At 39.5% G+C, this 27,295-nt stretch overlaps 1 protein-coding gene across 2 annotated transcripts in view; it reads right to left on the bottom strand.

Moving 5' to 3' along the window:
• Positions 1–4,614: 4,614 nt before the first annotated feature.
• Positions 4,615–27,295, bottom strand: part of HECW2 (HECT, C2 and WW domain containing E3 ubiquitin protein ligase 2) — a 140,867-nt gene continuing 118,186 nt past the window's right edge. For both annotated transcript variants that reach the window (XM_056496581.1, XM_056496582.1), the window contains 10 exons: positions 25,518–25,638; positions 23,427–23,540; positions 19,672–19,824; positions 17,572–17,670; positions 16,284–16,413; positions 15,546–15,692; positions 15,136–15,250; positions 14,276–14,361; positions 12,834–12,946; positions 4,615–7,399 (listed from right to left, as the gene is read on the bottom strand). In XM_056496581.1, the coding sequence (XP_056352556.1) occupies positions 7,288–7,399; positions 12,834–12,946; positions 14,276–14,361; positions 15,136–15,250; positions 15,546–15,692; positions 16,284–16,413; positions 17,572–17,670; positions 19,672–19,824; positions 23,427–23,540; positions 25,518–25,638 (1,190 nt within the window). In that variant the 3' untranslated portion in view covers positions 4,615–7,287. The remainder of the gene's footprint in view (positions 7,400–12,833; positions 12,947–14,275; positions 14,362–15,135; positions 15,251–15,545; positions 15,693–16,283; positions 16,414–17,571; positions 17,671–19,671; positions 19,825–23,426; positions 23,541–25,517; positions 25,639–27,295) is intronic.

The raw sequence follows: 27,295 nt of genomic DNA on the forward strand, positions 1-27,295 counted from the left end.
GAATGCCACATCAGTCATTGTCATTGTGGAAAGCTTTGGGAATGCCACATCAGTCATTGTCATTGTGGAAAGCTTTGGGAATGCCACATCAGTCATTGTCATTGTGGAAATACATAGTTCTTACACAACCACAATGCAAACAGCAAGTATCTTTAAAAAAATTAAAATCTGCATTTTGACACATCCAAACATTAGGGATTTGGCCCATCACATTGGAAAGGAAAGTCACCATTGGTTGTGATGATTTAACCTTGTATCAGAAGTTGTATCCCTTGTCAAATGCAGATAGTAATAAAAGAGGGCTTCCAGGCACCTCCCTTATTTTATTTAGAAGCCTTCATTTTCCTGAAAATAGACAAATTAAAAAAAAAAGAAACAACAAAAACAACTCAGTCACAATAAAACAAAATAAAAAAGCCAAACCACATAGAAGTAATTTTTCTGATTGGGTACTTTGATTTTCAAAAGCTAATAATCAGTTAAAGCACGTCTTGCAGTTGCACCAATGTATTTTGGGATGAACAGTCATTCTTTCCTAGGTGCATTATCATAGCCTAATTTTCAAGCAGGAAGTGTCCTATTTTATATCCCAGGGGTCATCACAGCTCACTGTCCTGCTGCCTGTCCTCAAAGTGCAGTCCTTTTTCTGTGCCTACTCTCAGACTTGTCTGCACTCCAGCACTCCTCCATGGCTGTACCTGTGTGGAACTGCCCTGCCTTATCATTACAGCATTACATCATTACCTACAATTACATTCCTTCTTAGAATTATTTATGAGGCTTCAGAGATTTTTTTTCTTATTCATACAGTAATCTACTTTAAAATTAGTGAGCTCCAACGTCTGACTGCAGTCAGCACGGCAATCAAGTATGATGATGTCTCAGCAAAATCCTCTTTTATTGACCTTATACTGCAGGATGGGCATTTCTAACTATGAAAAATGTAATCCTCATTTAAAATGAAAGATGGTGAATAGTCAACGGAGTGTGTCATGAGCTGCTTGTATAGCAACTAGCAGGCATCACAGATAGAACAAGCTTTTGGAAAGAATCCAGTTCAAGGGCTGCATGAGAAAGCCTCCAGCTGTGGAAGGCACCCTTCTCACTGCGGTAACAGATCTGCTGCTGCTCTGATTTCTGGATCAGCATCACCTGCCTCACTGCAAAGGCTCTGCATCCATCTGGCCAACAGCCTGGGGCAGCCCATGTGGACCACAAATTCTGGCAATATAAAACATTGCAAGCAAAAATCCCCTGCCTCATTAATTTTGCAGAACCAAAACTAAAAGACATTTTACCCTTTGATACCTAATCAACTATTTAAAAAAAAAAAAAACAACTTTGTGATTAATTTTCTTAAACCTCTCAGTCTTGATATCAGTGTAACAGTGATCCTGTTGACTCTGGACTGAGGGAGCAGCTTTTGAAAACAAAACCAAACTCAGAGCCTTACTGTGACACTACAGCTACAGTCAGTGTAGGTGGTCAGCAATTGTCTCCGGGTGATTGTAGGATTATGTGCAATCAAAAGGGACAGGATGGATGGCTTTGTAAGGCAGCCCAGAATAAGGGAGACCAGAGTCCTGTGGAGTTGTGTAGGTCTGTTTAAAAGCTAATTGATGTCAGCACAAAAGTATGTTAAATTAGTTGAACAATATACCTCCTGAGTGCTTAACAAAAGCCTCAAAGTAGGCAAGGATGTTTTCTAATATGGGCTGAATGAGAAGTTTCTCAAAGTTCTGAAAACAAGAAACAACTGAAACCCAAAAGATAAAGTTTGATTATTCTGAAGTTTTTTAACAGGCGAAAGGATTGAGAGCAGCACAGCTCGGCTCCCTTTCACATCCATCATAGCTTTGAGAAATTTGTCAGAATACATCTCCAGTTAAGATTTTAGTATAATTATTCTGGAATGCAATCTGAAAGGAAACAAGTTCAATTTTTGAATTACTGAGTTAGAAAAGGGCTAATCAATGAGTGTAGCAACTATTTCACATAGTCCTCAGGAGGTATTTTTAAATGCATTTTGAATACATACAAATACTTCAATGGATTGTAACCTTTCCAGGAGTCCTTGACTGTCATCCTTTTACCAACAATCAGGAGGAACCTTTCTAAACAGTGGCCAGAAGGTCAGTTATACAAAACAGAATTATCAAATAATCATGATTTTACCTTAAAATACCTACAGCATAATATGGCTCTGAGCAGAGCCTATGAAGTAGTCCTAAAGGAAAATATTTTGTAAAAATACTAAAAATGTTTAAATAAAAAACATTTCCTAGCAATGAACATCCTAAATAGTATTAGTGTAGTGCCAAAATTAGTCAGTCTAAAGCTGAAGAGAAGCACTATGAAGTTTATGGTCTATCTGGAAGACATGCAAAATATAAACCACCTTTCATTGTGAAAATTCTGTGTTTGGAGGGTCAGCATTGTAGTTCTGCATCCTGCTAACAAAAGTGGGTTATACTGCCTTTACAGTGAAGTTATTATTTTCCTCTATTATTTATCTAACATATATTTAGTTTTCCAGCAAACAAGTAATTTCAAAATCAACCTCCCAAATTCTTTTTTATTGTAAAATATTTAGGCAAAAGGTTAGACTAGTCCAACAGCAGCCACTGCGGTTGCACTAACAAATTTGTAAAGAATTTTTTACTTAAACTGATGAGCCAATCAACCCATAGCATTTCTGCAGTTCTGTTTTACAGCACATAATTGATCCAAAACACAAACAGTTTAAGAAGCCAGCTTTGAGTAATTTGTCTGAAATTTTGCTTGAAGTTCAATTGCTTGCCCAGAGAGTAAAGGATGAGAAGGGGAAACAACAGCAGATGAAAGCTACATCTGCCATCTAATGACTGGAGATCAACCTTCTGCTCAGTTCCCATTAGTGCTAACAGGAATATATTAACCCTTCACATAAAAAAGTGGAAAGCAACACTATTAGTATAATTTAATGCAGATAAGTTTCATGAAAAGAAGTAACTTGTTTTATGCTATGGGAAGTAAACTAACACTGGCCATTCAAACACAGCTGCTGAAGATTCCCCTGATGTGAACAGGGATTTCCTCATGCTTCAAGCAGCTCCATAAAACTCTGCAGCTACCACTGCAGAAACTCAGTAAACATCTGCAATTAATACTGCTGAGATTATATTTAACAACCAGATGATACCATTGCAAATGCTTCAGAAGGATTTTGCTTTAAAACTTTTTTTAAAGGATTAAAAATACATAAGAAACCACAAGCTCTTCTCTCTCCTATAATTTTAAGCTGAGCAAACTACCAGTCCGGTGCTCTGCCAGTCCAGCTCCTACCAGAAGCTTTTTGTGATGTCCTGCCAGGATGCTGCTGCCTACATTTTCAGTTTCCTGAAGATGTTCCCTGCCCCTGTGTGCCTGGGTTAACTGCTGCCATGTGGAGCTCATGTGGTGCCCATGAGCAGGCCTGTGAAAGCAGAAGGGTTCACCCCACATACCCTCTAAGCCATATTAACATTTTTATGGTAGGGTCAGTCCAAGGATAATGAAAATTATGTTTAAAAGCAAAAGCAGGCAAATATTTGATGAACACCGAGGAAAAACAGCAGGCAGGGAGGGGATGGGGAATGAGGTCTGGATTGAAAGCTTTCCTGTCCTGCCCTGCCCTGCCAGGTGCTGCTGGCAGTGTGACAGAGGTGGCAGATGGCTGTGCCCTGCTTGCTGTGGGCAAAGGCACCACTCCCCTCACAGCTGCTGCCTGCAGACTCTGAATGGGTGACTGCTTGCTACAGCAGGTGCTACACTGCACAATTTCATTGATTCCAAGCTTTTGTGGTGTATTTAGGAGTGTTCTGGCCACAACTGACTGCCAGCAGCGCCAGGTGAGCAAAGCACACCTGCTGGGACCTGGGCTGAGGGGGACAGAGGCCACTCTGCTGCCAGCCTCCTAGGCTGCAGTGACCTGGGAGCTGCTATTTGGCTGATGATGAGCAGGAAATATGGGCCCCTCACTTAAGTTCCTGCAGGGACATCCCCTGCCAGCCTCTGTGTGATGGAGATGCTGCAGGTTAAGTTAGTATGAGCTGCCATTGGCTGAAGGGATTCTTCCATCTACTTTTTTCCTTCCTAAATGCAAAGTTCCTTAGCACCATCTGGAAAAGCTCTGAGGAGATACAGAGCTGTGGAAAAGCTCCCCAGCCTTTCTCTGTGTGTACCCTCATCCCTGCCACACTGTGTCATAAGGAACAGCATCCTGGTTCCATCAGCTGCAGGACATGAAAGCTGGCTTTCCCTTGGGACATATTTAACAGGAACCAAAGGGAGCACATTCCAAGCAGTTGCCAGGAGATGTGGGTATTTGACTAAGCCCAGGCTTCCTTTCCTGCACTCCCTCCTTGCTAATCCCTTCAGAGCAGCAGCATCACTCACACTGTCACAAAGAGCCAAGTGCTCGAGGCAGCACAGGGAGCTGTACCCAGCTGACACCTCAAGCTCCACTCAGCTTTTCTAGAGTCCCCCAGGGGATGTTGGCAGCACAGGAGGAAGCAGCAACTTCTCCTTAGTCTCTCTTGGGTTTAGTGCTACAAAGATTCTGGATTTTTTTTTTAAACTTATTTTTTTTCTAACTGACAGCTGCCCCACTCGTGGCCTTGTCACATCTTTACAGAATACCGGATTATCATGGCTGATTTCAATTATTTTTACATGCATAAATACAGAACAAATGGCTGCAGTAGATATATTTAAATAAAAATTGACAAGATGCATTTATTGGTTCAGTTTTGTACAAAAGCATAACTTAAAAGGCAAACTAGTATAAACTTACTTTGTGCCAAATATTTAAACTTCTCATTCCAAAGAGTTTCTGGTTCAAAACTTGTAGATACAGTTTCCACCTGGGAAATCTCTTTTTTAAGACCACAGATAACACAGTATTGTAAAATGAAAATTCTGTAGTCTTTCAACCAGTCAGAAGTTGCCTTCTGCTCTGAGTGCCAGAGTTTTAGCTACTCAGTGAATGGATCCCATGAAACATGAGCCATGCTGGAGTGACCTGCTGAAAAGTCAGTTTGCCTACTGCTCATTCATGTTCTGAAAAGAGATGTGCATTAGGACCTGTGACATGCAATCTTAGCAAAGACTGATAAATATACGTGTAGAAACAGGGTGATGTGTCTGGATTTTTCTTTGCTACTTCACACCAGCCAGAAGTAGCCTAAGAAAACCTAAGTTACTTAAGAGAGTCCCAGATGTCATGCAGAAGCTCAATTATTCTTGAAATAAAAGAATTCTTTCCCCCTGATTTTGCTTTTCCTCTGCACATGTGACATTTCCTCAGTAAGTCTGAAGGGTTTTCTCAGTCACCACCACAGCTGCAGCTGCCTCCTGCCTCGGAGGGTGGAGTCTCTCTGCTGACAACATCTCCAGGGATGCTCGCCTCCGCTGGGAAACACCTCCCACCAGAACAAGCAGGACACCTCCCTCAGATGCCCCTTCCAGAGCCTCCAAGGTGAGAAGGTTACTTCAAAAGCTACTTTCCCCACAGAACAGGGCTCGCTGCACTACCCAAAGGGCTGGCACAGAGCTGGATTGGTGCTCCTGTCATCCAGGATCCAAGTGCAACTCCTGGAATTTTAAAATGCGGTGGATGCAGTGCGTGACAGCAGCTGTGCGAGAGATGGAGCGCAGCTGCACAAGTGTTCCACAAGACCATCTGGAGGAAAAGTACCCAAAATAGAAGCAAGCAAGCCTCATGTACTTCAGCAAAATTAAGCATAAAGAAACTGGTGTCCATGCAGTGTTTGATATGCGATAAAAACTGTTTCAAATAACATTTGATAAGAAAACTATCAGTGAAAATGCAAACTTGGACACTACGAACAGTTTACATCTTGTAGGTGTTCACTGATACAGGACAGTGGCATTATGACCAGTGGCTCACCTGAAAGAAGTGATTCATGGTTTTCCAAATGAGCTAGTGTTTTACAGTGCTGTACAAATAAAAAGTTGTGGGGAGCATATGAAATATCTGTATTAAACTCCACTGCATTAAGTTATCCAATGCATGAAAAATGACCCGGATGCATTTAAAATAAATGCATATTACAATATCACATACAGTATTATAAAATTATTACTTATGTGCACAGTCCTGATATCTATAGACATGGCACTGTGAAGAAAGCCTGGTTCTTAAGCATTTTTATAGATATTTGATAGTGATGCAATTTGCTATCAGTCAGATCATAATGTCCCTTCAACTTTGGTACATTCAGTGCAAAATATTTTCGGGAGTTGTTTTACTCTTATAAAAATAAAAGGCATTTTTTTTCCCCGGAGAGTGCTTAAAGAATAAACACTAGCAGAATGTCTGTTCAAGCATGGAAAGTGACAAAACAGAAATAACACTTTTGTTTGCTTGTTTTCCTGTTTACACTCTAAGAAACATAATATAATGAACCTATAAAAATAAACAGAAGTCACTGTGTTAGGGTTTTTTCCTGATATGCTGTGATAAATTGCTAGTTTCTTCTTAAAATAGTTTCCATGCAGTATAAAGCATAAAATCAGTCTTATTAAGTTATTAAGTTCATTGTAACAGCTCATATTTTGTCATATACACCACTGGCAAATGCATTTCCACAAACCTCCTTAATGCACAAGTCGTTGTTGTTACCTCCTTTGTTGCTGACTTTCCTTCCAACTCACTTCTGCCCCAGGAACTTGAGCTCTATGGTGTTCCCCATGCAGGCACTCGTAGTCTTAGGTAAAGCAAGTGTTGGATATGCTGTTATAACATATGGCATAAAGTAATGTACCTTCATGAATTTAAAAAAAGAAAGAATTTATAAAAGTTCATTTATATGCTTTTTTGATAATTTACTGGGTAGGTAAGGGGCTGAATGATTTCACATTTTGACTTGAATTTTCTGTTCAACAATTCTGATAAAATCCAGTCCTTGGGTACATGTCAGTTTTGCAGTAGCCAGATGGATCACAACATGGCATCACCTTTCTGGTTTGCTCTGAACATAAACTTAAGAAGTGTAGCCATCCCAAAATCCCATGGATTGCAAGACTTGGCTTTCCCCTGGCACACCAGGCACACTCTAGTTTCACTGTTGAGAATTCTGCCACTACCACAATGCTTTTTAATTGCTTCACAAGTTCCTTCGTGGAACCTCATTATTTGAATTGCACCATGAAACAATTTTCCTCTAGGAAATCCAATACAAAAGTTCATTCATTCCTTGAGAAGACAGATCCATGTCCAATGAGCTGGGCACTGTGGTTTGTGTATCACTCAAGTCCAAAAGTACTTGTCTCTTCTACTGCTGTCAACAGTTTTTCATATAGCATAGAGAATGATGGGTAAGGGGGAAGGTCCAGACGATTGAAACAAGTGTGAGCCCTGAGGGGAAAAAGAGAGAGGAGGTGAAGAAGTGCATTATTTGAGAAGTTCAAAAGAGAACACACAGACTGGTATGTGCTTGACTAGAGATGGGCAGATAGTATTCTTTTAGAAGACTTTGTTCTGTCAAATGATGTTTTCCAACTGAACAGGTAGTGAGGTTTAATCTACTCTCTTCTCATTAAAATAAGCCAGTAAGAAGCATTTATGAAGCTCTTTAGAAACATACTGACAGTCCAAAAGGCATGGGATAAATTATATCCATCAAATGTGCATGAGAAAAAAAAAAAAAAAGAATGATTTGACAGTACAATTCAAACAGTCTGGTCTGAAATCTTGGCTTTAAAAGCATCCTCTGAGATGTAGCCTTTCTTTTCTGTATGGATGATACTTGAATACTGTATTTGTAATGATAAACAAGATATTTCCATACGTCTCCAGATCTAAAGGAAACAACCTCACAGTGGTAAAAGGCAGGAAAAAATAGGTGCTCTTCCTTCTACAATTTCCTTGGCATATGGATGATGTTTCTTGAGGCATTACTGCTTGTGCTGATACTCCCAATGGACATATCTGCCCTACAGGCCAGCAGCTTTTGGAATTACACAAAACCATGCACGAACCTCTAGCAACCATCCTGCTTTCTTAAGAGATCAACCATGCTATTTATTTCTCAGTTTTTGAAGTCCATCTGCCTCAAGTTTGTTGACACACTTGGAACTGTCTCTTAAAACATTTTCCAGAGAATGAAAGGGAGATAACAAAGGTTTCTCTTCATAGTGGAATCATGGATATCACTGCCTGACCTCAGAGCATGCTAAGGATGGTACTTTCTAAAAGACTGTGGTGGATGAGCCTGCTCTAATGAAACAGATAATGCAACTATTAATGTGATGGTTCTTGAGGATGAAATGATGCAAAGAGAAACTGGAAGAAGCATCTCTTCTGCTCTAAAGCTTTGTAACAAAACGTCACTTTAGATTGATTTTAGTATTTTGGCAGGTCACTGTTTACAAATACTTCATTCTTCTGCAATAAAATACATCATAGAGTTATTTACTTAAATTCAATCCAGCTGAAAACCAAACTTCTGCAGTGCCCTGCCCTTCATCAGTATGATCTGTATTAAGTGTAAATATGTAACATGCTAATAGAAGGACTGAACAAGCTCCTTCCTCACAGCAAATACAACTCCTCATTTAACCTAACCAGTCCCAGAAATCCAGCTGTCTACCAAGACCTGTACAGACTTCCTCTGAGCCAGAAAATGCTGCCCTTCCATGTGAGCAAATTCATTAATTGCCACTCTGAGTGCCTCTCAGCTCCCAGCTCTGGGAGTGGAACATGGAGTGAAGTGGGTTAATCCCACTTGTTAAAAAACTTGAGAGTCCATTACAAACTGAAACTTCTTGAAGCTGGAACACCCACTCAGTTACAGCCTTGTAGTGTCATAAAAATATCAGGCTGAAGATATAGATATACAGCACACTAGGTCACACCAATATTATAAGCACAGTCCAAACACCAAACATGCAATCACTTGAAAAAACATTGCCTTTTGCACCCTCCCCAAATACAGTACCCTTAGAAGTACACTGCTGCTGCAGAGCTGAGATGGCATTTCCCCACTCTGTATTCCAGGGCTCTGGCAAAATTTTTCTACCCAGCCATCTCTCCAAGGCTCCTGGAGGAAAGCTCTCCTTTTATTCCTCCTTTGCCTTTCCAAAAACTTCACAAAATAATGTATGTGGTATAGATTAAATTATTCCATTTCCCACTGAAAATTGAAAATACTCTCTTTTGAACCCAAAGACTGATTTAAGCCCAGCAGCAAATGGAAATCAGTGATCCCTTGAATTCAATGCAGAGTGTTGAAGAGTCTTAGGCAATTAAGAGCCTAACCACATGCTTCTGCTCCATGGGGCTGACAGCCACTCATTAGAACTATGGATCATGCTGTGTGGGCTGTAAAACCACAAATTATAAAAGACACAGTATATAATTAGCAAGGGATTCATTACGAACTGGCTTAATAGTAAGCTGGCATGTTGTTTACATTTATTAAGAGAACTGAGTTTTATCTTATTTTGAGGGCAATTTTGAAAATGGAATCACTTACTGTGGGAAACCAAGTAATTAAAAAGGACAAAAACAAGACCTTTGTCTTCTGAGGCGATGCATGCTTTTCCAACCCCAGCTTCCTAAGTCCTTGAGACAAATGTGTTTTTTTCCTTCTGGGTAGTGTTTTCCTTCCAACATTTCAAACCACAGGGGCACTAACTGTTCATCTTCCTGGGCTCACATCTTGTAGCAACACAAAAATTCATCTTGGTTCCTAAAGTCTAAATTCCCAGATTCCCAATTAAACTTCCCTTCATTTTGATTAATGTAGTAAAAGAGACTGATTTAGGCTTAAAATGCAGAAGTTGGATAAATACCATTTTCAAGTGAATCATCACAGGCATGAATAAATAATACACAGCAATGAACCTGGAACCAATTTCTCAGCACGGGAGTGAATTGAAAGAGTAGCAGTCCCTCCCCTGGTTCAGTCCAGCCTGCAATACAGTGCAAAAGAAGGAAGCAGAAGTGGCACTGGGGTAGCAGTAGTTAAGCTGGGCCCATAATAATCAATCTTTCCAGGGCATTGTACAGCTGCCTAGTTTGTGTAAAAGGCAGTGATACAAGCTCAGCAACCTGGCATGTGCCTCTCAGGAACCTCACTATTTGGATTCAGCAGAGCTGATTACACAGCAGCCAGAACAGTGGGAACTAGGCAAACATCTAGTGAAAACTTCTGTGTTTACATTCACAGCTGCTTAGGCCACAGCCACATACCTAAGTGACTATCCTAGCTGTCCTTTGTGTCTCAGACCAGGAAGAAGAGATGGGGATGGGGATTCTTGCATGTTTTCAGCATTGCAGCAGTGTTTTTAGAAACAGAAGAAGAAACAAAGTCCACTGACCTGTTAAATCCTCACTTTTGCCACCCAGCTCTATCAAATTTCACAAGCACTCCTGCTAAGAGGGCAATTTGAAAAGTACAGCACTGCTAGGAGTGAGTGATGGTGCCTTAACATAAAAGCTTTAGTTATCTGAGAATCAGTAAGAGTCACAGCGTCCTAGGACAGCGTTCCCAGCAGATCTAGCGATGTGTTTACACATGCTGGGCTTGTTTGGAAACCTGGAAGTTGCTACTCGGGGTTGTAGTCACTCATGTGTTACCTCCAAGCCAGCAGTGCCTGGTGTTTGCACAGGGAGTCTCAGAGGCTGCTGAGACCCAGGCTGAAGCTGCATCCAAGAACTACACAGGTGAAAATGCAAACAGTGCTTCTGGCTGGGGGTTTAACCCATTTAAGCACTACTACCATGGAAGAAGATGTTACAATTTTTATGAGATCAAGGTTCCTGTGTGTGAATACCAGTAACTGCTTGCTCATGATGACTGTAGGTGTTTGTCACACGCAGTTGTTTTTACTTTAATTCTCATTTTTGTATGATAAAAATGATCCAGAGAGACAAAAATCAAATGTTTCCTAACCAAGGGAAACGTAAGTGAAATTTCAACGAATGATACAATCTCTTAAATGTGAGAAGCTGGCATTTCCCCTAAACTTGGAGAACAACCTATGATAGCAAAGGTTCTCAACATGTTTCTCCATATTTTACTTTTGGAAGCAGTTTCATTCTGCAGTTCTGCATAACCTTTCCAGAGGAAATTTTGAACATCCTGTTCTGGCAGGTCCTGACCTTTTCCATGCTGCAACCTCTGCTTGCAAGCACCAGGAATTTCAGCTTCAGAGAATATATGGAAAAAATCATGCAATCTCTTTTCTTACTTAAACTCACAAAAAAAAATTTTCAATTTTCAAGTCAGAAAATATTTTTTTTTAAAGTCACAACTTTTACTTTTCAAACAGAATCAAAGCTAATCCATAGCCCAATCATAATCAAACTATAAAGGAGACTTATTGGGCTACAAGCTATTACTAGGCTCCCAGATGACAGAGTATTTGATATGAAACAGCGATTTTCAGGATTTGGATTCCTTTAATCCTCAGTTGCCTGGCTCTCTTTGTGCTGTGAACAGGAAAGATGGCTCTGCTTAAAGGCCACCTGCTGTGCCTGTGGATTTCACAGCACCACTCCTGTGTCCATGACCTCCACTCTGATGGCAGGAGCCAGCCCAGGGGACATTTCTGCCTCTGACCGTGTGCTGGAGGAAAAACCTCCAGGTTGTTGGCCAGAGAGACTTTGTGTGTCTCTGACCAGCACCCTGTGTCTAAGAAGAAACTCTGAATGCAAGTTATTCCTGAGGCATCTTGTTTATGAGGAAGTTTATGATTAGGGTTGAGTTTCCTCCATGGATCAGCCCAGCCCAAACCCCTCTCCAGAGGCTGTACACAGCACACTAAAGCTGAGGTCTGATTAAGCAGAGTTAGATTGCCCACACTCCACACACTAATCTGTGTCTAACCACTCCTAACCCATTCTAGAGGCTGCAGAATCACAGAACTGGGTGAAAGAAAATCTCCCAGCTATCAGCCTGATCACAGTAAAGACAAGAACCTGTCATTTTTTGTCGATTAAGAAATGAAGCTGAAGGTGTTTTTTTCATCATTAACATGTTATTAGTCTAGTCCTGGCATTGTTACCATGGACCTTTGAAAAGAACTTTTTATTCTGCTCTAAAAATCAGAAAGTTGTTTTTTTTTCCCTAATCTTTTCATCCTACTCCTCTAAACCTGCCCTACCCAATATAAATTCCAAGGGCTTGCACAACTCAACTCCTGCTTTCATATCTTGGACTCTCATACTGTTCCTTTACCCTCTTGACCTATTTCAATTGATCTTACCTGTTCTTTCTGAAATCCTCACCTTCTCTTGTCTCTCTTGCTGCTTCTGAAGTGAAATTACTCCCTCCCACCTATTCTGCACTCACAATTTGCCTCTTTAGTATTTGTTAACACTCAACATCAGACCAAGCATAAAAATTATATCACTAAGCTATACTATAAAGCCTGTGTCTGATGCAAAAAATACAATGGGATTTTCAGTCAGACATAGTCACATTTTATTCACCATTTCATTTTAATTCAAATTAATTTTTGTGCCTAACTTGTGAACTGCGTGTTCAGTAAGTAAATACTTGCACATTTCATCAAATGTAACCAAGAAAGTTAGAAGATTATTTTCCATGAGAAAAACACTTCAATATGGATGTCAGTCATATTTACACTGCCTTGTCCACCTTAAGAGAACAAAACTGAGCTCAAACTAAAAAGGATGCAGCAGACACTGCAAACGTGGGGAAGGAAATGTGCATGTAAGAGAAGGTATGTTTGCCTACTCAGTGAAAGCTTGCTAATGTTTGTCAGACAGCTGATGTGTTACCCCAGAGAGTGTCACAGGAAGCCAGGAATCAAGGCTGTACCTTGGAAGAGCAGTGATCTTCCCCCACTTCTCCACGCAGAAGCGCCTGGGCCCGTTGCTCCCCCGGAGAGAGGCAAAGCCTTCGTAGGGAATGCTGGACGTGCCTGTGACAAACTGGCAGCAAAACACACATCAGGACAGGCTGGCACACACAGGGGCTGGGGCAGGCACCCAGCAGCACACCCACTGCAGCACAAAGGCTTTGGGAAAGGCATGAGCCAAGCAAGGAAATTCGTGAGCAATAGATGCTGAAAGCAAACAGACCATTTCCTGGCTGGGCTCTAGAAGAGGCAACTTAGCAGATTAATTTCCTCCAAAGGTTTTTCTGCATAAATACTGTGTAATAACACACTATCAGTATCCAGTTACTCAGACTTAAGCCTAAGTCAGTTTTTTGCTGCCATTTCCTGCATTAAAAGGAATAAATACAAAAAGCAGTAATGTCTGGTGGCTCGTGTTATGCCTTTCTAGCTATATGGATTTCCACTGCTTTATAAACCACAATTTACTACTGTAAGAAAAGAACTAAATTCTGAAGGTTGGGTATGCCCACTGACATTTGCTGAAATACTGACTGGTGAGCAGTTTTATTTACAACCTGTCATGAACAGATCAAACATAGCTTTTGACAGATCAGAGACTGCTTAATTTGTAATGATCTGGATATTATAAAAACTTTTCACCAACAGATGTGATAGGAACATACAAGCAGACATTTCTGTCTCTCCATCAAATGAGATGTTCCACACTGCCTTTTTAAAAATACTTAAACAGAATCAAAAAAGAAAATCCTTCATAATCAGTGATCAGATGAAACTTCTGAATTGTCAAAAACAGCAGATTTCATATTAGATCAATAACATGGTATGGTTTGCAGTGGAGGTTTGTCTGTTTCTTTACAGATAGGATGGATGTAACCTGTACTTAAAAAATTCTAACTCAATATAAACCCACATGTATAAATATTCTTCTGTTGAGATATTTTGTCCTCCAGCAGCAGGGTGGCTGGAACCTGCAGGTTTAGTGAAAATGGAATTGGACTGACTTTAAGGTTTTCCGTCATTATTTTCTAATTTGAGGCCTTGAGCTTCCATCTAAGCTTCCTCATCCCTAAGCTGTATAAATACTATTAACATTTCTACCTAATGACATAACCAATTACACAGTTTTCCTTTTCTATCTTTAGGAGTCTTAATGTACTTTTAATCAAACAATAGTAAAGGATTATTTACATCAGCCATTGTATCTTATATGTACTTTTAAACTTAGAAATCTATAAAAATAGCTGTGAGCTTCTGTCACTTGAAATTATTACATTTAGCTTCTGACTCAGGCTATTTCCACTAGCAAACATCACCATAATTTCTGGGTATCCTAAACAATGGTGGGGCTAGTTTAGCATCAAATTTTAATTATTTTTACACAGATCAGCTGATTTCTTACCTGTAGAAGTCTTAGTCGTTGTTCATTGTTGAACCTTTCCACAGCAGCCCAGAACCACCGGATTACAATGTGATTGTCATGATAACCTGTTAAAACAACAAGAGCTTTTACACTTTTAGGTGCTGAGAAAGTGGTAGAGGGAATAGTTAGTAAGCTTTTCCTAGTTTAGTCCGAGTCACAATAATGCCTTTTTCTTTATCCAATTGCATTAAAAGGCAGGAGGTGAGAGAAAAATACTCCTAGAATGCTTAAAAATCCTAAAGGCAGAGATGAATATGCCACCACAAAAAGAAGTGAGAGCCCTTGTACAAGCATTTCTTCCATTAATCAGTCACTAAGAGGAGTGCCAATTCTTGAAATATTCTAATACTGTGCTATTTATCTATCCAAAGCTACAAATGATGCTGCAACCATCTCTCACAGTATCTCACAGTTCCTGAATCTTCTGTTTTTCTCAAATTATCTCAACTACTAGCTTGCAGCCACTGGGATTTCTTCTAATTTTCTGTCAACTTTGAGTGTGTAAAAAAAAAAGAGGAATATCTGACTAAGAATGGCTACCATTTAATTTCTCTGCCAAGTCTGGGAGGTACCTTCCCAGTGTGCAGCTCAGCATGGTTCTGTCTGTGGGGAAGAGTGCTCTGTCGTGATGTCTGAGCAAGAACAGCCAGGGAAAAGCTGCAAGGGGATGTAATGAAGCAATTAAAATGGACAAATTACCTTCCCCTAACACAAACCTAATCAGAGAAGGTCAAAAGTTACTATAAATGTATCTCATGTGATGGTTCTTTATTGTCTTGAGAACTGGGTAGTTCCACAGTCCCCAACACTCTCACTGAACAAGTTAAAATTCAAGTTACCTCCTCTGTACTCTGTGTTATTTCTCCAATCACTCAAGTCAATTTCTGCTGTTCCAGCTATAACCAGTTCCAGTTCTCTGGCATCAAATACAGACACCAGTCTTGCATCAACCACCTGTGAAAGGAAATAAAACACATAGTGGCATTTCTTCATGTACTGAGCTGAGCACAGAGCAAGGATTCAGTGCTAATCATACAGTGAATTGAGAGTTCTGTCCACTGCAAAAAGATACATAACCATAGCCTTTACATACATGACTAAAAAAATTTATTGTTACCCTCTCAACCTCTTCCAATATTTGCAAGGGCACTTCTGATTGCATTTGGGACCCCATATTTTGGAAATGTATATGAGGAGAAAAATATTTTGGAAGGCGAAAGAAAGTAAATTTAATTTTGGAGCATTTTACCTCATAGAAACCACGAACTAGACTTTCTGTTTGCTGTACAACTCCTCTCTCAATTCTCCATTTCACCATTCTCTCTATGTATTCCTTCTTGTTCTTTTCAGTGACTGGGATATTGGCACCTCCTGGTTTTAGTTCCCGTTCTGTGATCTTAGGACAAAAAATGACCAAGTGACAACACAGTTATTATAAAGACAAAAGAAGGAATTGTAATTTGAATTTTTAAGTTGAAGTAATTCCTCAAAATCACTAACCGAACCTGACTAGCAAACTGGAATACATGAAGTGAGAGAACATACAAAAAAATTCATTTTTTTGATAATATTTTAAATTCCATTTAGTCTGAGGAACCTTCACAATGAGTATTAAGAATAAGCTGAGAAGAAACAATCTTTACAGTGACTAAAGCAGTGAAGTTTTCTGAATAATACCTTAACAAAGGTGCTGAAATACCTTTGAATGGCAACTTTGCTGCAATTATATTCAGGTAAACTACTTCTAGCAAAGCAATCCTAAAGTCTGATATTTTCAGATACTCTCCAGAAAATCTCCTTAACCAGAAAAACATGTTTGACCAGGTACAAATAATAATTCCTCCTTAGATTTCAACATTGGTTTCACCAGCAGGAATTTTAAAAATACAGGTTCAAAGCAGCATGGAGGGACACTTTTTCTCCTGTCCAAATAAATGTTTATCTAGCAGTAGAATGCACCACCAAGGAAATGAAGAATCTTGCACACCTGCCCAAAAACTTCTTCATTTACAGTAAACGTGAGATCTAGGATATCATGTATATCATTGTCTTTCATCCACTGCAAACTCTGGTGAAATTCCTCATCCAGATATTCCAGGTCACTCAGGTCACAGAGTCTGACAGAAGAAAGAAGAAGAAAACACACAATGAAGATGATGGCAGCAGCCTGTGCTCAGTAACTAAACTCAGACAAAACAGACTGTGAATGGGAGCCAAGAGAAACATCAATAAAGAGGACAACTTCAAATCTCTGTTTATTTGCCTGGTAACAGCAGTATAACACAAAATCACTATGTAAATATACAAAACTCCAGAATTTAATTTGAAGACACTTTGCTTCTTAAGCTTATGGTGAGTCTGCCCCGTGTTTCCTGTGAAGCATATTTAGGAATTATGAAAATACATACATTGAAGAGACAAAGAATTCATATAATAAATTGCAAAACTGTTTTAACAAGCAAGCAGTGTCCTTTTCGTTCCTGTGGCTACACTGCCTCATCTCTCATCACTTGTTGAACTGCTTAGATTTCCAGCTTACCACAGAAATATCTTTTTACCTTTTGCCTTGCCCTTCTTACTAAAATGATGATGCTAGCTTTTAGGTGTTTTTAAAATATATGTGCAGTAGGAATGGATTAATTACTCCCCACTACTTGAACATGCAATATTTTATAGAAAAAAAAAAAGTCTCCAGACTTCTCAAAACCAGCTTTCAAATAAAAAGTAAAGCACCTTCAGTTCATTAGGTCTTAGGTTCCAGACATGCTGAGCAAGCACAGCTCTCATTGTTTCAGCCAGAACAGAAACAGTAGTTCTAGAAACTAAGTCTGAAGTTCATCAAAGTACAGCTCCTCAAAATGGAGATTGCCAACTATCAGTCTACCTCTGAGAATGGATGGTGCAGTCTAAGTCAAGAAGTGATTCATACTCTATCTGTGAGTCACTACATGACAAATGAATAAGAACTCTATTAATATTTGGAATAAGCTCACAGCATTGCCTTGTACATCTTCAAATATAAGATTTTGTAGAAGAAAGGTGGGAACAGGGCTGAAACAAAACACAAGGTTCTCATACTGATCACAAACAAAATTCTGAGGTAGTGGAAACCAGGAAATTTTTCAAAAAATTAATGGATTGAAATAAATTCATTAAATTATAAATAATGGCCGGTCTCCTTTGTCAATAAAGCATCATAAATATACCATACACAAAATGGCATAATTGATGGGGAAGGAACCAAACAAAAGATGAGACAGAGCAATTCTACTCACATTCGGAGGAGGGCTTTATAAAAGGGTCTTGTGAAAAAGGCATCCAGCAAATACTGATGTATCAGAGCAAGACCAAGAATTCGACCACTAAACCTGAACCTGGAAGAGAAAGAGTTACAGTCATGATACTGAAACTTTGTGGTTGGTACACTGCTCTGTCATCAAAACTTGCATGTATTTCCAAAGAGCATTATTAAATCAGACAGCTATGTCTAAATTGTGGGATTTTTGTTTATTTCTTGGGTTTCTTTAACATTCTCAGTAAGGCACAGAGGAAAAAAAAAATTAAAAAGCAAGTCTGCAGGGTGTGGAATATCCTTCAGATACCTAAGTTACAACTGCTCAAAACAGTCAAATCCATATTTAATTCAATCAGCCCCTGCTAGAGCAGCCACTTTATAAATGCATTATCTCCCAAAATGATAGCCACTGTCTATTTTAATTTCACACCCCTACAGGATTAACTTGTTGTCATGTTATAGAGAGGCCAAAGGTTTATTACTCTTTCCCAGACTGACAGCTCATGCTGCCTGTCCTTCCTGCCTACAGTGGCTCCTTGCTCCCTCTTCTGACTGTCATCAAGGAGTTCCATGTATATTTTGACAAACAGTGCCAGAAAGTTTTTCCTGTATTGCAGTGCTCTCCAGCTCTATGTCAACAGGATCTAAATCTCCTTGTCTCACCTCTCTCTTTCTTCCCTTACTATCTTCATTTTGTTGGGTGTGTAAGGAGGAAGTTTGCCAGGGTTGAGATCACATGGCAGCAACCTTGAAATAGGAGGGTCTTTGCAAATATTCCCATGAGAATCAAGATCCACTCTTCCACAATTCTAGAACTAGAATAAAGTCTGGTGGCTTTTTTCAAAGTAAGTGTTTCCTGAACTTTCTGTTTCTCTATCCTTTACAACATTTTTCTTGGGAAAATTAGGGCTTTATTATACCTGCTTGTACAATGTTTACAAGATGAGGATGTGACATGCAGAGCCTCCCCCTCTCCATGTACAAATTGCTTGTCACAGCTGCATTTTCTGAATTCCCCCTGGGGCTGTACAAAACCAGCATTCCCTGAAAGAGATGGGGTCATGCCTCCTTCATTCCCAAGGTCTCTGGTTCAGCACTGCAGAAGCCAGGGATGAATAAAAAACGTTGGCAGAAGCTGCATGGCACATAAGGGTTTTCTCTCACCTCTATGCCAGGCTGTTCTGCATTTCCAATAGACTTGAAGGACTGGAGTTCAAGAGACAGTTGCTTCAACTAACTGAACTACCAACCAGTTAATTTTCTTTTAATTTGTAAAATTAGTCATGAGATTCCCCTCTGATATTCATTCTTCATAACTGGCTTTCAAAAAATAAGAACTCAGTGCATATCTGACCTACAGAAATGAGCAGCTGTCATTCCACTATTAATGTAATCCAACTACTTACACAGCAGAATTCTCTGTTAATAGTCACAGCACAGCTTTACAGATTTATGGTGATGCCATGGCTTAAATCAACTGAGGGTGATTTAACCTGGCTTATAATTGTGAAAATGGGATTATGCAAAAATCCTCGACAACTATTTTAGAAGCATGGGTGAATGTACAGACTGTTCAAAGCTGTGTGATCAGCAGTCTTCCTCCTACCCCTAATTAAGATATCACCAGATTTCCTTTTAATAGGTATGTTGGGATTTTTCCACTGAGGAGATCTCTGTGCTATTTAGGAAGACTCAAATTACACAGTAATATGTGCCTGAAACCTCCTTTCATCTCCTTAGCTGACAAAAAGTCAACGTGTTGTTATTTTTTCTTGTTTCTTTCTAATACACAAGAGGCTAATACTGCTTTCATGAAATGCCTGCTAATGTACAAGAAATGCAGGGAGCTGTGTTGTGAGACAATCCCATGGTACATGTTCCAAATCATAATTCTGCTGACGTTGTGAGAAATAAGATCATTTAAAAACCACAAGATGGGAAGTCTAAAGAAATGCAGTTATTCTGCTGCTTGTTAAAAAATCAGATTTTGTGTTACATGTCTGAGCAGATTTGAGCAGCTGTTCTACAAGTGGGAATAACAGAAAATGTATCTGAGAAACAAAACGAAAATACTTCTTACCATTCATGGTGATTGTCTACAAAAGCAGACATGGGACTTATTTGTACTGTGTAGGTATCGTTGGCTGAATATTCAAACAAACCATAATACGGATTGAAGAGCTCCCTGGACACCAGGAAAAAAAACTCTCTTGATGGTCCACTGTAGTCCAACCTTTAAAGAAAAACCTGACATTACTATGAAGCAAGAAACTTTTTTTTTTAATCTACATTCCTTACACTATATTTTGATTAAAATTTCGTAAGATTTTAACCAAAACCCTTATCCGTGCAGATTGCCTAATGCCAAAGTATGTGGAACTCTCAAGGGACTATTCTAAAATGGAATGGCTTGGAGGACTGGAATTAAGTTCTCCATGTGGGCTGCTCTCAGAAAAAAATCTCTGGCTCCAGCTGTAATGGCCTCTTTGCCACAGGAATATAACCAAATAATTGGGGGTGGAGGGGATGGGGAGGAGGAAAATCATGAAAAGAGCCAAAATCAGACTTATCTGCATCTGACAAATTAACAATGAAAATAAACAATGGTCATATTTTGTCTTTGCAGACTTGCAACCATAGGACAATTTGAGGGATAATATTTCTGTTTTCCCTAGCAATATAATCTGAGATTACTTCAGTGATTTATGTTTCTTGGTCTAAATTTTCTTGTCTGTCTTCCAAACTTGAGTGTATTTAAATGTCTTTTGGAGAGTGCACTTCCTTTGTTGGTTTTTTGTTGTTTTCTTTTTTTTTCCCTTATTTCAAGATTCCAGTTCTAATGAATCTAAATAACCCCTTCTTCCTGAATGATAAACAAACTCATTGCTGACAATGCACTGTGACTGAATTGTGACATTACTCTGCAGGTCACCAGTGAAATTAGTTAGGTTAATGCTCTGTTAGAGTTGGAAAACAGAAAACCAGGGGTTTTCCGGTGGGGAACAGAGAATATAATAACCCTAACAAATAGATAGAAAGATACATCTTTTAGAGATAAAAGATTTAGTATTTGATTCAAATACTAAGAGAATGCACAGACAGAAGTACCACAGAGAAGGTCAGCTTTCACAAAGAACTTCTGCTACAAATGTTTTGGCTCATAAACTTTTACAGAAAACAATTACAAATTAGAGTTGTTTTTGAGGATGAAGTTGTCAGGAAAATAAAGGCTAGGTGCCATTATCAAGCTGAGGACAAACCCTCTTTCCTCAGCTGAATAAAAAACATTTTCCCTTCAGTCACTTGGAAACATTTCACTTCTGTTAAGCTTCAGCAGGGAAGTACTGAAACAGATCCTTACCCCAGCAAGAAGGGGTAGATTCCATCAACAAATTAGAGAAAAAATTACTCAAAAATGGTTTGATACCATGGACAACTGTTGGATATTAACCCTGGCATGAATACCAGGATCAAGTAAAGGGTCATTTGGAAGACTCTTGCAAACTTCTGGGATAATCAGACACACTATGAAATCCTGAGATAGAAAGGAAACTCTGCTTAACTAGCAGCCATTTCACACAACTCCCTCTGTATGCAGTTACTGTGAGTCACGTTAAATAAATCAATCATGAGAGTCCTGCACTGCCAGTCAGATTTATCCTACAATTAAAGGCTTGGCACAAGGGTGAGAAAACTTCATACGAGAGGTATGCAACCACACAACAGCTGCAACTGTGGGGCATTTGGATATTCAGGAGAGTAATATGTTGTTGGCAACATGACTCATGTCTCCTAGGAAGCACCATTAATACTTTAGATTTACCACTCTTAAATGCAAAGCAGCTTCTCCTAGCAGTTCAAAGAACTCAGGAAAAACAAGGAGCAATATTTTATCTAAATTTTTGTAATGTATCATCACATGAATTATGAGTCTATAAAAATCATTAAATGAGCACCACAATTGGTGAGTATAGAAACTGAAGATTTGAGGAAGATAAACATTATGAGACTTATGACAGAAATCACTTAAACAGCAACAACCATGTCTGAGTTGCCCCACTTACTATTTTATATGCTAATAAATCAATAGTTACTAAAATGTATTATGTAAGTATTTCCTTACCCATTACTTTTTGACTTACATCTCTTTACCAAGAGGAAAAGAAATGCAAAAGCAAACCCCTACTTAAAATGTTAAAAAAGGAGGAGCAAATAGGAAACAATTAACTTTCAGTATTCCTCCTCTCCTCCACCCTGACCTGTCTTTCTTCACCTGGCCAAATGAGTACCTGGATGTGATACATATCCTTGCACCATCTCTGATGAAACAATACTGTTTGCACACATCCTTTCTTCATTAAAAACACAGATGTGTAAATAAAGGACTGACGTCATTTTAATTTGATTTGCTCTTAATTAACTGATTCTTTTCCATTAAGGCTAGAGTCCCGTGTAAAGGTGGATAAAATGGGGACAGGAGGTGTCACTCCCATTTCCAGGTCACTCTTCATGTTGCTGAGTGGTGAAATGCAGAAGTCTGACGTCTGATGAAAGGAGATGGTGCATCTGGATCAATCTCTATCTCATGTATGATTTTAAAAATTTCCCTTTCATTTTTAAATGTGATTTGAGTTGTAGCTGTGAAAGTAAAGGCTGGTAGGGGCTGTGTGAAACAGGCCTTGCTCCTGCATCCCCACCCTCCTTTGTCAATACAATGTAATCTCACTGTGCACCAGCCTTGCCATTCCAGTTCTGAGCTTTTCCTCAGACAGCATGGTGATATTATTTATATGAACAAGTCCACACTTGGCTCTCAGCTGTCAACATTCTTTATTTTAAGACTTCACTGGGTCTTTATTAACACTAAGTGCTTCAGGGTGAACTTTAAACAAACAGCAGGATTTAGAGGTTTTCAAAGACATCTTAATTTTATCTAATCTTGTAAGAGATGTTTCTATTACAACTTTGCATTTTAAAGACTCACACACTGCATGGCAATAGCACACACTACAGCATTCCAAGAGCTGTGCTGCAGTTTTCTGAATTCCATGGAATAAAAGTGTGAAAGTATTTATGAACATTTTCATGAACCGTTTCAACAACAGACAAGTGAGCTTCAAGACCTACCAAAAGGGGCACAAATTCAGAGACAAAAGCAGCAAATAGTACATGGTTTCAGTTTCACTTGCAAAGGAAATCTAACCATATCTTGCTTTGCAAAGCATCTCTCACAACCTGTAACATATTAGACTTTCATTAAACACAGACTGAGCGTTCTCTGAGTGTGACTTTGAAGCATGGGGAATATTTGGGTATTTTTAACAACTGACAACAGCCAGTTGCTTTTATTTGCTATGTAGGCCCTGGGCTGGAGAGGCAGTGAGCACCTCCTGCAGCACTTTCTGCTGCCAGTGCCTCAGACAGGGGCTAAATTAAGGACTGAGCCCATAGCATACTCTGAAAGCACTCTCCTCCAACAAATGGCACCTGTCTTTTGGTAAGCCCTGGAGACAACAGCACTGAGAGAAAAGAAATATGAATAACACAAGAACGATGTTTGGTTTTTAATTTGCTTTCCCAGCAACATTCTGAAACACACACCAAGTACTAGGAAAATTCACATAAGCATTCACATTACTTCTGCAAAGGCAGGATATGTTACATTGCAAAATGCTTCAGAAGCCATCTCAAACAGCTGTATGTTCCAGGCTTACGTATGTGGCATTTCCTGCCACTGCAGTCCTTCCTCTTTTGACTCTAGACAACAAGTTTGGTGAGAGAGGAGCTGCAAGACACTGAGCTCTCAGATCACAAGTACTTCCCTGTTCTACTCACCCTTCTTCCCCAACAAACGTGACATAGAGTTTATTTCTCTGCAGGTCTTTTCTTGAGTAGCCCATGATCTGGTTAAAGGCATCTTCTAGCAGGTGATCTCTCCTGATGATTAATCTGAAGGGAGAAATTACTTTGAAACAGCAAATTGTGAACATGAACCACATTTGGAAACAACTATTTACACTGCAGGATAGTAACAGGGTGATTTCAGAGATACCTCTTTCTGCTGGATAATTTTATCCAGATCAGGAAGCTCCTGTCAGTTTATCTCCTCCAATGCTCCCATTTAGGTTTCAATAAAATGACACTTGTGCAAAGAAGAGTAGTTTTGTTTTGTCTACCTTGGTTCTTCCTTAAATTAAAGTTTTAAGGGGAAATGTCCTGAAGCTGGCATTTTCATTAAGTCTGAAATCCTTTTGTAAAGCTGGGCCCCTAAGTGAGTTTTACTGTGAGCAGGAATCTAATATTTTCCCTAAAAATCACTCTCTTAACACAGGAAAAGATAAAACCATGGAAAATCACAGTATGGTAAACCCAGAAACACACATCCCTACATTATCCTTGAGTGTGTGATGGTACAAAAATTCCAGAAGGAATGGCAATTATTTGTACAAAACCCCACTGAAGCATCACATGTAAAACAGCAATGTACCTTCTGAAAGAAAAATTGTGAAAATGAGGAAGCGTCATAAAGACCTAAAATAAGAGGTGAAAAAATCCTCCTTACTGAAACATTTTATCCTCTGCAAAAAAAAAATGTATTTAATTAGTTTCCTGAAACTTCACTTGCTTTATATTCAAATACTGCTGTCTGTGTGTGAACACACCCCAGCCTTCTGCAAAGGCCCTGCAGAGCTCAGTCACTGCACTGAGCCATCCTGAGGACATGCAAGGGGAGAGCCCAGGAGCTGAGCAGGTACCTGGGCAAAAGGAGGACTCGGGCAGCAGTGGAGCTGTGCTGGGCCCTGCTTTGAACAGGTCAGCACTGCTGCCTGAGAAAGCAACCCAGAGAAAACTTCCATTCACGTGTCAAACCACAGCTTAAAAATCACTACACTGTGATGGCAAATAGGTCAGGGAAGAAAGGACAGGGAAAAAAGGGTGTTAGAAATGGAACAGGTATTATAGGGAGTGAATGCTCCCCACCAGTTACTTGCCCAAGCACTCAGACAAAGCTTTCATATATAAGGCTTTCACTGTTTATGATTTCATTATATTATATAGGCAGACACTGCTCAACCTTTGCCCCTTAAAACTTGTCTAAACAATACCATTTTAATCTCATTTTGGTTTTGCAAAATTTGTAACAACCTCATATGAATGAAGTCTGAGCTTAGCACAGATTTCTGCAGAATAAGAGAAGTGACTGGCTGAAGGAAATTAAAAAAAAAAACAAAACTAAATAGAAAACCCCCTTTTTATAATAGAGGAAATTATAAAATCATGTTCTATGAGTCTGATAACTGGCACAAGACTTGGTAATTTACAAAATTTTGAAAGTATCTTGTGAGGACAATCCTTATATATAACAGCACATAATCACATGATAGCAAATAAATGAAGGAGGGAAGACTTCACTCCAAGCACTCCAGCATTCAGAGTGCTAAAATAAAAATATTAGCAGTTTTTAAAGGCAATCCTTAGTATTTAGTAACATTTAATGTATGAATCCCCTTTACTAAAGAGGACTATGCTACCAGAACTGGCAAGGATGTACAAAAGATAGTCCTATCTAATTTTTTTAAGTGGAAAAAGATATGAGAAAATGTCACTGTTTCTATCCAAGCAGTTGCTATAATGGAAGAATTCAGATGCCTCCTGCTCTGCAGGCCTCTTCCCAAAGCTCTTTTTGGCACCGTATTGGTAACACTGTCTGTACAAAAACATAGTTGGAGGTGCTCAGAACTTGCTGTATCCTCTGCTCTGAACCACATGCTGGCATTAAGTTTTTTATTACAGGTTTTGTATTCCCAGAAATGCCTGGGTAACCGTAACATCTGCATCCCTTCTAATGGGAAGAAGCCTGCAGATGTGCGAGGCAAGGCAAGCTGCCGAAAAAGAAATCCAGTTTCATGAGCTGCTTCAACGTACTTCAATTTCCCTGGGCCTTGTCCATATCCTTTAGTCTCCAACTTCCTATAGAAGTTCCTCAGCTTGGCTTCAAAATCTCTTTTGTAGGGAGCTGGAGCTCGGGCATTGGCACGCTGAGTACCTGCAGGGAGCAAGGAGCAAAGAATGAGCTGCAGTGACATGAACTGATGGATGTCCCATCTGCTACTGGAAAGACTCCTTAATAGCAAAAGGTATGCATGGTATGTGTTTGGTTTAGTCACCTTTATAAAGAGTAAAAGCTGCATATCTTCAAATCTGCTCTGCATCCAAGACTTTTTGGTTGCTCACTTCCAATAGTATCATCTTTCAAAAGTAAATCTTAAAAGAGCAAATCCAGGTCAATGCAAAAGATGGATTAAAAAAACAGCAGAAGCAACTAGAAAGACTTTTTGTTTTTCAAGTACACTTCATGTCTAACCTTTATAATAGTTCATATGATAAATGTTATGTTCTGTTCTGGTTTTACTATTATCAGGAAAACAACAACTCAGAAATGAAGCATAAACAGACTGGACTCTGCATTACCCTGTTGACTACACCAGGAAAGGAGGAAAACATTTGGGAATTCCTTAAAAGAATTTTTCCTGTGGGGAAGTAACAAGGAAGAAAAATATAGGAAGAATTAAAAGACTATCAAATTTAAGTTTGTGGAACTTTTAATCTGTGGCTGCAGAAACATACATGAATTTAATTTTGAAAAACTATTTCTGAGGGCCAATTTCTTAAAAGCAAGGAGAGGTGAGATCTGTATACCAAAAAAAATGGCATACCCTACAACTGCATGTACAAGCCCAGTATATACAAACTAGGTGTTTAGTCTCATCTATTCTGAAAATGGCCATCATTAGGATTTCCTCTGCCTCCCTGGATAAATTATTTCCACTGATTTGATTGTGAAGCAGGGTGCCAAAGAGGTAGTTAAGCTCCTTCCCTGCATGGCTGTGTAGACATCCCACCCAAAAAATTCAGAGGATGTTTAAAATTTTTCATGCCCTAAAGTACCTGTAAGTTGCCAACTACTTCTCTAGAACTAGAAAGCTCAAATGAACAGTTTAGCAGCACTTTTCTGCAGAGTTCTGTCTTTTCACTCAGTTCCTTGTGCAAGTTTATTTTGGCTCCCTGCAGGACACTAAGCCCATACAGAAACACTGATTGCTGCTGTGGGGGCAGGCATGGGAACATAAGGTTTCAGGTAAGAGAAGAGAGGAGGTTCAGCCTGTGGGCACAGCCAGGGGAAGCAGGGCAGCCACAAAGCCCATGGGTCTGACAGAAAGGCGACAGCACATCCTGCGGAAGTGGGCGCTGCGAGGAGCTGCAGTCTATCTCTGCAGAGATCAGAGAGAGATCACTAACACTGAACGCCTTTTAACAGGTCTTTAAAAGACCTGCCTGACCAGAAACACACTTGGCACCTGTTCCAGGCTTGAAGTGAAGTGTGGGAGGAGTAGTAAATGTCATGGAATCTGCAGGGCTCCAAAAGGAACATGAAGGATCCCTCTGGAAAAACAGATCATGGTCATTGATTCATCTGTAGTGGTTTTCCTCTTTTATTGAGAGCACCAAGAGCTTCTAAAGGTACACTCAGGTGAAATCTCCTGAAAACTTACAGAAACTGTAAACAGCCTTTTAACTATTGGCCTTTTCCCTCTCTTGTTTGTTTTGCTTTGGGTCGGTATGTACAAAAATGCAGTCACCAGAAAAAGGCAACAAAAATATACTTTAATGTTAACCCCTCAAGGAAGCTAGATTTTTTTTGA

This window comes from Oenanthe melanoleuca, chromosome 7 (assembly GCF_029582105.1).
Source record: "Oenanthe melanoleuca isolate GR-GAL-2019-014 chromosome 7, OMel1.0, whole genome shotgun sequence".
In the NCBI taxonomy this organism is placed as follows: Eukaryota; Metazoa; Chordata; class Aves; order Passeriformes; family Muscicapidae; genus Oenanthe; species Oenanthe melanoleuca.